Source organism: Podarcis gaigeae (genome assembly GCF_964106915.1).
Source record: "Podarcis gaigeae genome assembly, chromosome: Z".
NCBI lineage: Eukaryota > Metazoa > Chordata > Lepidosauria > Squamata > Lacertidae > Podarcis > Podarcis gaigeae.
In genome coordinates this window covers 24337585-24352434 of record NC_139691.1, presented here as the reverse complement: position 1 = coordinate 24352434, position 14850 = coordinate 24337585, and the positions used below count along the sequence as shown (strand labels likewise).

The 14850-nt window shown below is 43.7% G+C and overlaps 1 protein-coding gene across 1 annotated transcript; it reads left to right on the top strand.

Moving 5' to 3' along the window:
* The first annotated feature begins 980 nt into the window (after positions 1 to 980).
* ZC4H2 (zinc finger C4H2-type containing) lies at positions 981 to 14371 on the top strand. The gene is made up of 6 exons (XM_083722660.1): positions 981 to 1240; positions 6652 to 6823; positions 7796 to 7968; positions 10199 to 10361; positions 11533 to 13278; positions 13677 to 14371. The coding sequence occupies exons 1-5, from the start codon at positions 1188 to 1190 to the stop codon at positions 11644 to 11646; spliced, it is 675 nt and encodes a 224-aa protein (XP_083578786.1). The 5' UTR covers positions 981 to 1187; the 3' UTR covers positions 11647 to 13278; positions 13677 to 14371.
* Positions 14372 to 14850: the final 479 nt, after the last annotated feature.

The following is a 14850-nucleotide window of genomic DNA, read 5'->3' as shown; positions in this document are numbered from 1 at the left end:
GAGGCAAGAACCACAAATTGTGAAGGAGGCAGGAGCCCCTCTTTTTTTCTTTCCAAAAAGGAGGCAGGGGCTGAAGAGAGAGAGTGGGGGAAGGGAGTAAAACACCCATCGCTTTGGTTCAGTAAGGACAAGGAAAGGGCGTGTTGAGAGGGTGAGAATGGGGGTATGAATGTACAGAGCCCACAGTGAGCAGCAGCCCCCAAACCTACAGCTTTCTTTTTAAAAATAACTCTTTGAGAATGAAAGTTACGGAACAAAAGGTACAGATATCCTTCAAAGTGATTGGAATCATTAGTTTATATAGTGGTACCTCTGGATGCGAACGGGATCCGTTATGCAGCCCTGTTCACATCCTGAGGGGAATGCAGCCCGCGACTGCACGTCTGTGCGGGTCGCGATTCACCGCTTCTGCGCATGTGCATGACGTCATTTTGAGTGTCTGCACATGCGCGAGCAGCGAAACCCAGAAGTAATGCATTCCGTTACTTCTGGGTCGCCGTAGAGGGTAACCTGAAAATGCTCAACCTGAAGCATATTTAACCCGAGGTATGACTGTATTTCACAAAGGGGGGCTGTCTATGTTGCACAAAGCTCACACAAAACAATACTCTCTCACACACACATACACACATAGCTTTGTGCAACTTGCTCTCCTTTCGTACAATATACATTACTCTATTCTACCGTCTATTGACTATATATAGCACAAAGTAACTATGTAATTTTATATGGCATTCAAATTTTGTCAAATAGAGGTTGTAGTTTTTAATTCATTTGATGAATTAAATGGAAAGATCCATAATCTCCACTCTCCAATCTCCACTAAAAACAAAACAAAAAACACTCTAGGAAAACGCATCTCACTCATTTGCACTCCTAATGACCACTGGACATAATTAGCTGTGACAAATGCAAAGAGAGGTTGCCGGAAGAAAGAGAGCAGTAGCTCCGCGCTTTGCATTGTGGGCCTTGTAGTCTTGGCAGCCTAAGTGAGCCTGGACCGCTATTACAATCTGAACTCGAAGTCCCGAGAGGTCTCGCTCTCCCCTACCGCAGTCTTTGCGTTCAGAAGCACGGTCGGGGCGGCTACATTGTGTCTATTGTATTGGATTTTCCTTTCTCCCTCCTCTTTGCCTGCTATTATTTCGTTCATTTCCACGGGAGGTTAAAATCGCGAATGAGAAAGCATGGCTGATGAACAGGAAATCATGTGCAAACTTGAAAGCATCAAAGAGATCAGGTAAGGCTTTCGTTGTTTGTGTGCCGTTTTTAGAAAGGATGGTGATATACAGCCCGATTCCACGCATGTTTACTACGAATACAGCCCTTCTGTGTCTGTCGTGGTTTACTTCCAGGAAAATGCGTGCGTCGGATTGCAGCTTAATTTCTCCTCGCGCCCGTTTTCCTTTTCCACTGTGAAAGAGTGGCTAATTTATGCTAGTGTAAAAGTAGCTACTATAAATGTCACACAAAAGGTCCATTGGATTTTAAATGGAGCTTCTTTTGAGAGCAACAGACGGGCGGGGGGAGGGGAAACGGCCCCAGACTGACTTATGTTGAATGCACATAAAACATGCACAGCGGAATTATGGACCATACATTTGCAGAAAATCGTCCATTATTATCATTATATTTGCTTTGTATCAGCCTCTACCAACCTAGTCCCCTCCAGATGTTAAACTATAACTCCCACCAGCCTCAGCCAGCATAGCGAGTGAGAGTTGTGGTCCAATAACATCTGGAGGGCACCTGGTTGTCAAAAGCTGTTCTGTGTTAAAGTCTGCCTTGCTACATTCTTTATGGAAGGATGCCTCAGGAAACAAATTAATAAGCCTGATGCTGTGCATGCTTACTCAGGAAGAAGTCCCACTGGGTTCAGTAAAGCTTGCTCCCTTGTAACTGGGTACTGGAAACAGTAATTTTTTTAGCAACATAAAGCAGTTTTGATGGATGAGCAGCTCTGACAATGAACAAAGTTGGAAGATAGATTTCTAAGTTGAAGATGTGATTCCTCCTAAGCTGAAACACTTTCGGAAATAGTCAAGGTAGAAGACAGGTGAATTTGGGTATATCCTTGCCAAGAGAGGATGAGGCAGAATTTGTATTGGGGAAATCTTCATTGCAAGTTTTTATCTGCCTAACACAGATAACCTTCCAGATGACCTGTTTGTTGAACATTCATCTGATTTGTTTGCACAAGTTTGCAGGGAGGTTTAGACACCAGATATTTATTGAGCATTTATTCTGATTTGTTTACAGAGAGGTTATTTGACATTGTGCCTGTCCCACACATTCCAGTGCAAAAAAGTTTGATTTGGGGGAGGAAGCGGTTTTGTTGTGCATGAGTTCCAAATCAACTTTAATTTCACAACCCGTGCAATTTGCCTGTATGTGACTGAATATCACCAGAAAATAGTGTCATTCTGGACGCACACTGTGTTTCCCTTCTCTTGTGGAAAAGAGAAGGGCCTTGGTAAATATAGGGATGCAAAGCATAGTCAGTTTTCTTTCCTTTCTCTTATTTGCAGGGGGATCAACTCCCCTGCTTATTAAGGGAGTAGATTGGAGACACACAAAAGAAAGGAATAATGGACTGAGCACAGCTGCTGCAGTTTTCTAAAGCCTCCCTCCAACACACACAAACACACACACACACACACACACACACACACACAATGAGCTGGGAATGCCCACCCTTCCATGCAATGGAACCTTTTACATTTTTATAAAGTGGACAGTAGTGCATGTTACTGGGACACATGTAGTTTGCAAAGCACCATTCCTCTTTCACTTTTAATGTGGTGTTTTAAATAATATGAACATTATGCTCTTCTTATTGTTTCATTTACCTTGTCTAAGTCTTCTTGTGATGGCAGAGTCACATTTTGAAATGGACCATAGGAAGCTGCCTCATACCGAATCAGACCAGAATGCCAACACAGTTGCCAACACTGATTGGCAGCAAGTCCCCAGGATTTCAGGCAGGGAGTCTCTCCAACCCCTACCTGGAGATGCCTGGGGATGAACTTCTGGCTTTCTGTATGCAAGGAAGATGCTCTAGCGCTTATGCTCTAGCTCTGTTGTATTAACCTATAAAATCCTGAACAGTTTGGGCCAGGCTCCTTGAAGGATTGCTTTCTCCAATGCATACATGTTTCAATCTTGAGATCTTCTGCACAGGGGTAGCCAATGTGGTGCCCTCCCAGTTTTGGACTACAACTCCCATAATTCATAAATATTAGCTGTGCTGGCCAGTGCTGATTATGTTGTAGTCAACAACTTACAGATAGCTGCCTCTGTTCTACAGAGATCCAATTAGTTTATTTGTATCTAGTCATCAGACCATGAAAAATCCAAAGTCTGTTCTACAGAGGGCCTTTTCCAGGGTCTCCTGTGCTCAGCCTCTAACAAAGTGAGGCAGGTGGTTACTGGAGAGAGGACCTTTTCAATGGTAGCACCCTCTTTAACAGAAAGTACTCCCCAGACACTTGCCTTTTAAGGTGCCGTGTGAGGCCATTTCATTTTCCAGGGGTGTTGTTTATTGAGATTTCATCCTGATTTCCTTGTTGTGTACATATAATATTTTCTCCTATTCACCCCACTGTTTCCAGTGCATTTTCCCATCACTTTTTGACCTGCGGAAAGACCATTTCTTTGTTGTGAAACGGTGGCAGATCTCTTTAATCCAATTTAACTGCATAAATCCCCCACAGAAAAAATTGACAGTCTGGAGGCACACTGTATCTTTTATTTACAGTAGGCACATTTGTCTAGTGGGTTAGATTCTGACACCACGCCTCCCTCATGCTGGATTTTTAAAAAAATGCTGTTGTGTTGATGATTTCAGATGGATTTTATTGTTCTATAATTAACTTCAGTGTTTTCATTGTGTCAAATTTGAATTGTGCTTTGGGTTTCTCATGCAAAATACCCAGAGAATCTAGTTATACAGCCAGCACATGAATGCCCAAAATAAAAGTGAAACACCATAGGAGTGAGTTTTGAGACATGATTTCCAAGAGGAGTGTGTGTATTGGATTGATGAATGAAGGAGGAGATACTGATCGTTCTATAGCTTTTTCATTATTATTATTTTGAAGACTATTCTGGCTTCTAATGTCCAATGCTCTCCTCTCCTTATTTAAGGGTGGGTTTTTATAACCCACTGGTTACAGATTTGCTTGTAGGGATAACACAGGGCATTACAAGTAGCCTTGAATGAAGAGTTGAGCCAGGAACAGAGAAGGGCATAGGGGAAAATCAAAACTGATAAATTAATGGCAAATTGTTATTATTTTATTCAATTTCTAACAACAACGACTTGACTGAAAGCTCCCCCATCTCAGGTTTCCTTCTCTCTTAGTTATGATGCTCTGTTGTACCTTAATTCCTCCTCTGACATCCTAGTTGTGCTAGAGGTAGCCTAAACTTTTCTCTCTTTTTCCATTTCTTCTATCATTGTAAAGAACACTATTTCCCCCAAAGAGATGAACCCTCTGAATATATAGGGCTGGCTTATCCTGAGTCAGACATGTAACCTACTTAAGGAAATATGGTCTACTCTGAATGGCAGGAATCCCCCCCCCCCCCAGTCTCATGTAGACTCCTGCCCTGCTGTGTGAAGGTGTTGGTGGAGATGATGCAATAAATTGAACTTGGGACTCTTCTGAAGAGAAACCAGTCATTTTGTTAGTGAGCTCAGGGTTTTCTCTCCTTCTGCCACTGTGCTACGTGTTCCATTCTGAACAAAAAGATGGCATCGCTGCAAGTCTTCATCCTCCCATTTGTTCTGAGCTGCGGCAAAATGTGCTGAGGAGACCAGGAAAAGTGTGTGCAAAAGTGTGCTCTTTTGTTCACTGTGTTCTTGGAAGTGTGAGTGCATGAGGCTTGAGAGAAGGGGGCGACAGAGCTGGTGGTAGAGCCGTTACGGCATTGTAGGCTGCAGGTGAGGCCGTAATGAGAACAGGGACGGCGTCTCTCTGATCATTTCCACTGCAGTTGAGGAGGCCCATGCAGAGCTAGGTGGCAAAAGATATGATACGACTCCATTTTCTCCTGTTGTTGAAGCCTTGGTGCTAATGATGTGCTGTAATGGGAAAGAGAGGGGCAACAGAAGCAGTGCAGAAAATGGCAATCTAGAAGTTAAGGTGTATAGAAGAGGTTTCACCAGGCAGAGGCTACAAGAGTTGGCTGCCTTAGATGTGGTGGTCCTGGGGACTGAGATCCAACAGGGTAGGGCTAGAGCTAAGTGGTGAAGCACCTGCTTTACATGCAGAAAGTCCCGGGTTCAATCCCTGGCATTTCCAGGCAGGGCTAGTGAAAACTCCTGTTTATAAAAGTGGAGAGCCGCTGCCAGTCAGTGCAGACAGCTCTGAGCTAGATGGTCCCAACTCGGTATAGGCAACTTCCTATGCTCATAAGTAAGGTAAAGGGGCCCCTGACCATTAGGTCCAGTCATGGCCAACTCTGGGGTTGCGGCGCTCATCTCGCTCTATAGGCCGAGGGAGCCGGCGTTTGTCCGCAGACAGCTTCCAGGTCATGTGGCCAGCATAACTAAGCCACTTTTGGCGAACCACATCAGTGCATGGAAACGCCATTTACCTTCCCGCCGGGGTGGTACCTATTTATCTACTTGCACTTTGATGTGCTTTCGAACTGCTAGGTTGGCAGGAGCTGGAACGGGAGCTCACCCCGTTGCGGGGATTCGAGCTGCCGACCTTCTGAACAGCAAGTCCTAGGCTCTGTGGTTTAACCCACAGCGCCACTCACGTCCTTTTATGCTCATAAGTAAAGCCCTGTTATTCCAAAGGCCCAGCTAGTCCAGCACTCTTTTCCCACAGTGGCCAACAAGATGCCTACAGGAAGCTCATAAGGATATCAGCACAATAGCACTCTCCCATTCATGTTCCCCTAAAACTGGCACTGCCTCTGATACTGGAAGCACCAGTGCTTTTTCTTCCCTGCTAAGTCACTGAGTTGTGCCCAAATACCTTGCATTAAGTAATCAGTTAAGCAAGAAATGAACCATGTGCCAGTTAGATATGTTGATTGTACATTTGACATGCCAGTCAGCTGACTGGTCAAAAATTGCCAAATTGCATTTGAAGCTAAAAATGGCACATATGTGGCATCTGCTCTTTAAATTTTATTATTTAAAAATGAGCAAGTGGAAAAGCTAGGAAGTGACAGCTAACCATAACCTGTAGTGTTAGAACCAGGAAACTATGGCTTCGGAACAAGTCAAGATTTTAAAGCCAACTTTAACCCTTCATATCCAGACTTGATTAGAAATGGTTAACCATTGTTTCCCAGTTGTGTGTAACAGGAAGCTATGGTTGACTGCAGATTTGGGGGTTGTTTTGTATGAAGTAAGGAATGACGCAAGAGCAAAGGGGCTGCAGGTGTGATGGTTGTGCATCTCTCGGCTTATGACGCCCAGATTTGAACATAGCCAAAGCTTCAAAACATGGCCATTCTATGTCCCTGCTGCCAAAACCCACTTTCTTTGGAGCTCAGCCTCATCACCTGACATTTATGACTGTGGTTGGAATGATTTAAATGCCTCTTGGCAAACAGGAAATGCCACCTCAGCTTTACTTTGATATTTTCTGTGCATTTGTGCCCGTGTGTATCCCCTCCCCCCTTCCCCAGAAACAAGACTTTGCAAATGGAGAAGATCAAGGCCCGCTTGAAGGCTGAATTCGAGGCTCTGGAATCTGAGGAAAGGCACCTCAAGGAATACAAACAGGAGATGGATCTCCTGCTGCAGGAGAAAATGGCTCATGTGGAGGAACTGAGACTCATCCATGCTGACATCAATGTTGTAAGTGACAGCCAGGCATGGTGGTAATGAATTTTCATGATCATTTGAGTTGCAGTCTTATGCATACTTACCTGGGAGTAAGCATGACTTTTGCATTTGTTGGGTGTACTCCTGAGTAACCTAGCCTAGTGTGAAGGCTTATCTACTACTAATGTTGTGCTTTCCCTCTTAGATGCTACTCCTCAGAAATGTGTGCTGAATTCATTTGCTTCCCTGGTTGCAAAAAATGTTGTTTGTCCAAGATTTGTTATTTCACTTTCCCCCCTGACAGGCTAGGCAGAAGGGAACTCAGAGCAACTTTTATGTGAACAAAACATTCAACTATTGAACTTTATGTCACTGTGCAAAAAGGTGGTAGAAAAGAAGATGTTATGTTCATTATTTATGATCTTGCTACAATATTTGATGGGGGCGGGGGGTGGGAAGCAGAGAGAGGGACAAAGAGGGAGTGAGAGAGAAAGGTCTAGAATCCCGCCCAATACGAATATTATTGTTAATATTTTATGGCACCATCAATGTATTTTATGTAGTCACTAAGAGAGGATAGCTCAGCACTGGGAAATTCAGCACTGGGAAAGTGACAGAAGAAGGGGAAACAGGAAAAAACAGGAAATGAATTTGTACAGGGAATCTTATTCAGCCACCTCTCTGGTTCCTAATACTGCAGCAGTCCACAAACATCTCTTCACAACCATAAGACCTAGAAACTTGATTTTTAAAACTGAGGTTCTCAGGGCATTGACTTCAGCTTCTGTTCCCACAACCTGTGCTGTTTCTGGCCTCCTGCAGAATCTAGCATGGACTTTCCGTATCCCAGATGACTCTCTTTATCACAGTTTCATTGGTCTCTTTTAAATATTCACCTGAATGTAAAAACCTCAACATTGTGTGGGCCTCCTGGTGCTTTTGTTGCAGCTGCATTTCAGGCGGGACTGGACAAACCTATTGAATGCTGCCTTGTTCCTTCTCCAGATGGAGAACACAATCAAGCAGTCAGAGAACGACCTCAATAAGCTCTTGGAGTCTACCCGCCGTTTGCATGAGGAGTACAAGCCTCTGAAGGAGCATGTGGATGCCTTGAGGATGACTCTGGGCTTGCAGAGGCTGCCAGATTTGTGTGAGGAGGAAGAGAAGCTCTCCCTTGAGTAAGCTGACACATTGCTTGTTAAAAGCTTGTTGTTGTTTAGTCGTTTAGTCGTGTCCGACTCTTCATGACCCCATGGACCAGAGCACGCCAGGCACTCCTGTCTTCCACTGCCTCAATTCTTCGGCAATCAGTTAAAAGCTTAGGCACCTGCTTTCAGGTCCTGAGAGGCAAACAGCTTCTCAAGCACAATGAAGAGGGGATGCGTATGCAGGGTGCTGTGATGGACTATGTCCAGTATTCTGAAGGCCCTTTGGATCTCTCTTTACTCGAGGATCATGCTTTTGGAGGGTTTGTTTATTGTTCTCTAAGGCTTAAAAACAGAAATTGTAAATTCTTATAGTAAAACATTCTGGCTTCTGCATTCATCAATTGCCGTGGCAAAAATGATACTATTCCCAAGCCAGCAATTATAGAGCTTTGAGAATGGAATGCTCAGAAGACCCTCCTTCGCTGAAGCCTAGTGATGGTTGAGGTCATGCTGTGTTAATGTGTCCAGCATGTGCATGCAGAAGTTCTCCCTTTTTGCAAGCTATTGGATCTGCTGACATCTCTAAAACAATTATTGAGAAGTCTGTCTGGCTGTGCTTCTCAGAACTGAAGTGTTTAGTAACAGCAAGGTGGTCCAATATGCAGCCCTTGGGGCCTTGTCATGGCCCTTGGAAACATTTGACACCCACCCCCTTGCAGCCCTCACACCGCCTTCCCAAAGCCCAGTTAGCACTTCCCTAGCCTTGGCAAGGAGGTGGGAGGGATTGAAGACCCTGCCAGAGCCTTGAGCATTCTTCCCAAAACTCAGTACCTCACTTAGCCAGGTTTGGGAAGGCAGCGAGAGGGCTTCACTTCCCCTAAGCACTCTTGTGGCCCATTTGGTATGGAAAGTTGGACCACCCTGAGTCACAGGCTGCTCCACATGTGTGTGTAAAAATTGCTTATTTGTGGTTTCTAAAATGTCCGTGTAGGTTGGTTGTAGTTTTACCTATGTATTGGACATGACATATTGCAGTTCTGCATTCGATGCTATGGATTGAATTACCCAGTACCTGCAGGTGATGTCCTGTTTGATGCAATATGTTCTAGCCATCCTGCTGCTTTTGAAAGTAGCTGTCTGAAGGAGACACACACAGGTGATGGAATGACAAGGAGGAGATCCAGGATTGCGGATAGATGGCTTAAGTACAGCTCTCACTAATACTTTGCATAGATTGGGAAGCTTGCTGATCGCAAGCAGTTTAGAGTTCGCCAGCTATGAGTAGCTTTCTCTGATTGCCAGGTGTTAGTTTGGAGATGCTGGATGGAAATCTACCACAAATGGGATACCTCACTTTGATAGAGAGATTTCCATCCAGCATTCTAACATCAAGAGTCTTCCTACTGATATCAAAGATATAGGGAAGCACCTGTAGGGATGAAAGGAGAAGAGTCTATTCAATACCTGAACCGTACACTTTATACTTCACATGATATATTTTGAAGATAGTAGTTCAAAAACGTTAGGAACAGGTACTCAGGATGGAACGTGACACCTGACACATGGCAGGTGTTCAAAATGGCAGCTCTGAGTTGACTACTCCCAGAAGTTGAATATTCCCCATAATATTTTGGAAGAGTCATCTTTGGCCTCAACTGCCCTATACATTTAAAGCAGTATCATACAACTTTAAAATGTCACAGCTTCCCCCCAAAGAATCCTGGGAGATGTAGTTTGTTAAGGGGACTGAGAGTTTTTAGACTCTCTATCCTCTATCCCCAGTGCTGTAACTCCCAGAGTTCCCTGGGAAGAGTCATTGAATGTCAAACCACTCTAGGAATTGCATCTCTGGGAGAGGAAGTGTGTATGTGTGTGTCTCTTAACAACTCTCAGTGTTCTTAACAAACTACAGATCCCAGGATTCTTTGGGGGAAGCTGTGCCTGTTTAAACTGTTATAAAACTGCTTTAAATGTGTATAGCAGATGAGGCTTGTCTTGTTTCCCCGTGTCTGTCAGTGAGTGGCAGCATAAGAACACAAGGAAAACACTACTGGATCAAAGCAAAGGTCTGCCCCAGCCTTGTGCCCTCCAGATGTTTCAGACTACAGCTCCCATCAGCTGTGCTAGCAGGGGCTGGTGGGAATTGTGGTCAAAAACATCTGGATTGCACCAGGTCAGTGAAGGCTAATGAAAGCTCCCCAAAAGAATCAGAGTGGCAGCGATTCTGCATAGCCTGTATTAGTTTTTCTTCTTTATTTAGCTACTTCGAAAAGCAGAAAGCTGAATGGCAAACAGAACCACAGGAACCTCCTATCCCAGAATCTTTGGCTGCGGCTGCAGCTGCTGCTCAACAGCTACAGGTGGCCAGGAAACAGGACACCAGACAGACAGCAACATTCAGACAGCAACCCCCACCCATGAAGGTAAGGACACACCTTTTGGGTCACTGGTCGTCAGGCAATCCAGCAGCCAAACAACACTTTGTGGCACCCTTCACCCTCCAGAAATTTTGGAGCACAATTCCTGATATTTAGTTCATTCACGTAAATCATGGATCATGCGTCAGTTCACAGAATAAATTCTAAGTATAAAACTAGGTTATTAGTCAGCATTTCCTCTCCAAAGGACCTCTTGAGATGTGAGAGGGGAAACTTTTCCCTTTATTCACAATGCAAAAAAAAAGAAAAAAAGATTTTCAGTTCACCAGAATTATCCGTTTTTATAACCCCTTTCACTGCTCTTCTATGTCTCATGAGATGGCACTTCCCATAATTATTGATCCAGTTGTAAGAAGGGATCCCCTCTTTCCATGACCGATGTTGCGCAATTTCAAGCTGGGCTGCAGTTAATAAAAGACATACTAATTCCTCATGCTGAAGAGATTTCTAATGTTAATGTTAAGAGAATGCAGCACAAGTGTTGGGTCTGGCTCTACAGGTTGGCTATTGCTTCAAATACAGTGGTACCTCAGGTTACATATACTTCAGGTTACATACGCTTCAGGTTTCAGACTCCGCTAACCCAGAAATAGTACCTCGGGTTAAGAACTTTGCTTCAGGATGAGAACAGAAATTGTGCTCCGGCGGCACAGCAGCTGCAGGAGGCCCCATTAGCTAAAGTGGTGCTTCAGGATAAGAACAGTTTCAGGTTAAGAACAGACCTCCAGAACTAATTAAGTTCTTAACCCGAGGTACCACTGTACCTTATGCCAGAATGCTTGTGCTATCTCATGCCCCAACCATATATGCCCATGTTACCACACTCTCCAGCTTTGTTTATTTTTTGCAAGCTTAGACATGGTCATGGGCCATCTTAGAATAAACTTAAGGGATGTTTCTTGCAAGTGATTGTGCTTTGTGTGATGAGGAAGTCTTTATTTCAGCTGTCCTGTAGCCTCCTGCTGCCAGTTGTTTTTATCAGGTGGCTCTTGAGTTCTAGTATTATGAGAGAGTTTCTCCCTGCTGGTATGTGTTTGTTGTCTTCTGAGGAAACTTGGCCAGGCTGTGTCTGGAACCATCAAAGTGAAGAAGCTGCTCACCCTGGCTTTCCAGGGAAAAACCACTTTCCTAATGGGATGGTTTTATTGTATTTCAGGCTTGCTTGTCATGCCATCAGCAGATCCATCGGAATGCACCAATCTGCCCTCTCTGCAAAGCCAAAAGCCGCTCTCGGAATCCAAAGAAGCCCAAGAGGAAGCAAGACGAATGAAAGCCTGCCAAGGAAGTTTGTGACCCAACCAGACCCCAACCATGCCCCATTTTTCAGTAGAACCATAAATGTGACCAGCGTCCATCTGAGTGCAAAATTACAAGCCTGACTTTAGCTTTTGTTTCTATTTATCATGATGTTAAGCACAACTGTTTCATTTTGGACCTTATTTTCATCTTTTGATTTTCTGCTTTATAGGAAGTTATTAAGAGGCAATGGTGCTACAGTTTGTGACATGTTGGTCATTCCACCATTTGGACTCCTACACACAAGTAGAACCTTTACCACCCTCAGGCTGAAGTACACCTGGCACAGAGAAAACAAAGGCTTTTATCTGATCAGTGATAACATGCTTAATGTTTTAGAAAAACAAACTGAATGATTTTCTACTCAGCTTGCTAAAACATCTTCGTTTTCCATTCCAAGTTTCATTCCATTCCTCCACTAATTTTGTATCAAGCCTTTATGCTAGTTTCCAGAGCTGAAGAGTCTTTAAGTGGGCAAAACTGTGTATGTCTGATTTTATGGGAAGTGTGTCTTTACTCACCCATTTCTCTTCCAGTTATAATCAGGGGTATGTGTTAAGGGAATCAGTATTCTGCAATACCTGGAAACACTGATCAATTATCTTATCTGTTCATGCAAACTTGGACAATTTGGACAATGCACCCCATTTTTGCTAATCATGGGGAGGGCCAAGGAGCCTGTACACAGGCTTGCCTTCTGGCTTAGAGAAATACTATTTGACCAGTATTTTGGCATCCAATGCTATAGCAAGTATCACCCACACAAAGAAAAACATTTTTACGTTTGCAATGTTAAGGAAGTAGGCACTTGCTGAAAAGAAGCTGAAACTTCTGCAAGACTGTTTGTGCTCCTGCAGAGACATAGGAAGTTGCTTTTCACCGGGTGGCTATGGTCCCCCTCCACTATTGGAGGCAGTATGCCTGTGAATACCTGTTGCTGGGAACAGCAAGTGGGGAGAGTGCTGTTGTGCTCAAGTTCTCCTTGTGGGCTCCTGCTGGGCATCTGGTTGGCCACTGTGAGAACAGAGTGCTGGCCTTAGATGGACCAGCCACCAGGCTCTTATTTTCAGGTTATACTATTTGCTTCCTTAGCCCAGAATTGTAACTGACAGCCTGTGACAAGCAGGGTCTCCAACAGAGAAAGGCCTTTTCCCTGTTCCCTTTTAATTTAGGGGGTGAAGGATCTCCCATTTGCAGGCCAAACATGGCCCCCTCTGTCCAGCCTACAGGCTCTTCACCCCAGGCTGAACCCTCACCAGCCTTGATCTGTGCACTCCTCGAGTGCTTTTGCCTGACTGGAACCTGCCCCTGATCCATGAGAATGCCTCTTGTTTGCCTGGTTGGTAGATGAAGAAATGTAGCTTACTGTACACATGTAAAAGGCTCCTCTATTATTCTACCCATTTTGTCTGGCATGCAGTCCCAGGAAAGGTGCCCAGAAGGGAGTACAGCCTTATGGGTGAAAAGGTTCCATACCCCTCTTTTAACTGCAGATATCAGGGTTTGGACCTAATGTCTTTTGCACTGGTGGTTTGTGGTCTACTACTGTGCTTGATTATGGCACACACATGAAGAGCCCTGGTGGCTACCACCTGAGTGCATAGCTGTCAACCTTCCCTTTTTTTTGCGGGAAATTCCCTTATTTCAGTGCTGTTTCCTGCTGCTATCCCGGATTGTTAGATATCCCGTAAACTGTCCCCGGCTGTTGATCCCTTATTTTCAAATCCAAAAGTTGACAGCTATGCCCGAGTGATGCAAAATGAAGAAAAGAAAAGCATCCATTCATTTTGCTCAAGGAAGGAGTGCAGGAAACTGCCTTTTACTGAGCCAGACCACTTTTACATCTAGCTCAATATTGTCTACACTGATTGACAGCAGCTGTCCAGGATTTAAGACAGCCCTCCCTGGAGATAGAACATGGGATCTTCTGCATGCAAAACAGATGCTCTACCAATGAGCTGCAGCCTTTCCTCAGTAGTCACCCCCCCCCACACTTTTGCTCAGTAGTGTAGCTGTTACTTATCCCCTTCTGAACTATCAACAGACAAGACTGAGTCAGCATCGAGACGTTTATTCAGAGTGGTGATGCCACGATGGCCAAATTAGTTCTCTGGCATGGACAAGTGTCTGAGTTATTTTAACGCAGTGAAGAGATAACTTTTGTTGTTCTTGGTAATGTCAGCTACAAAGGAAGCAATATAACTAGGCTATGTGATTGAATATTAACATTTGGGCTTACACTGCCCATGCACAGTCCAATGATTTATATAAAAGGCTATTCAGCATAAATGTAGGATGATAAATGTCTGTTTGCTTTACATTTGTGCAGTATTTTTTTAAAGTGTGAATCTTTCAGATGCTTTTCACATTTCTAGTCCTTAGATGTAATGGGGGGGTATGTGGCCTTCCAGATGTTGCTGAACTACAACTCCCATCATCCCTAACCATTGGGCATGCTTGCTGGGGCTGATGGGAGCTGGCGTCCAACAACATCTGGAGGGCCACCGATTCCCCACCCCTGATATAATAGGATCTATTATTAGCCCTTTTGTAGCCTAGAAAGAGTCTGATTTAGGAACAAGTGAGAGTGCATCCTTTTTGGGGACCAACTAATATTGTAAACATTGGAAAAATGTTATTTTCTGTTGCTACAGAGATGTCAAGAATAGCTATTAAAGGGACAGTGTATTAAAACACCATTTTTGTTTACCTATCCTGTTTCACATGCTGCTAGTGTTGGGATTTTTGCATTTTTTAAATTATTTAACCAGAAACATATAGTGCAATAACATTAAAATAAAACTAAGGAGAAAACAATACATTGCATGAAAATAAAAATTAACCCCCCCCCCCAAATGTTGTTTGCATTCACAATTCCTGGAAAAAATAATTGTTGATTTGGATGGTAGTAACAAATCCTTTAAAAAAAGATTTCCTTTGTTCATAAATATTGGGATGTTGTCCTCACGTTCTTTTTTCAGAGTTCAGTTTAAGCTGAAAAGTTTCTAAGAATTCAAGATAGTAGCATATTTCAAAAAAGCATTTGAACATTGTTATCGTTTATATATAAAATAAATTCTTGCTATATAGTTGAAAATGAATCTTTTTGCTTGCCCTTAATTTCTGAGCTTAGTTTTCAGCAATAGCTATGGGCCTGATTTGACTATACCATAAATCC

Excerpts from the sequence above, each read along its gene's own strand:
- ZC4H2 (XM_083722660.1), top strand. The coding sequence starts at position 1,188 with ATGGCTGATGAACAGGAAATCATGTGCAAACTTGAAAGCATCAAAGAG. Across the intron at positions 1,241-6,651 it reads GAAAGCATCAAAGAGATCAG|AAACAAGACTTTGCAAATGG; the intron begins GTAAGGCTTTCG and ends CCCCTTCCCCAG. Across the intron at positions 7,969-10,198 it reads GAAGAGAAGCTCTCCCTTGA|CTACTTCGAAAAGCAGAAAG; the intron begins GTAAGCTGACAC and ends TTCTTTATTTAG.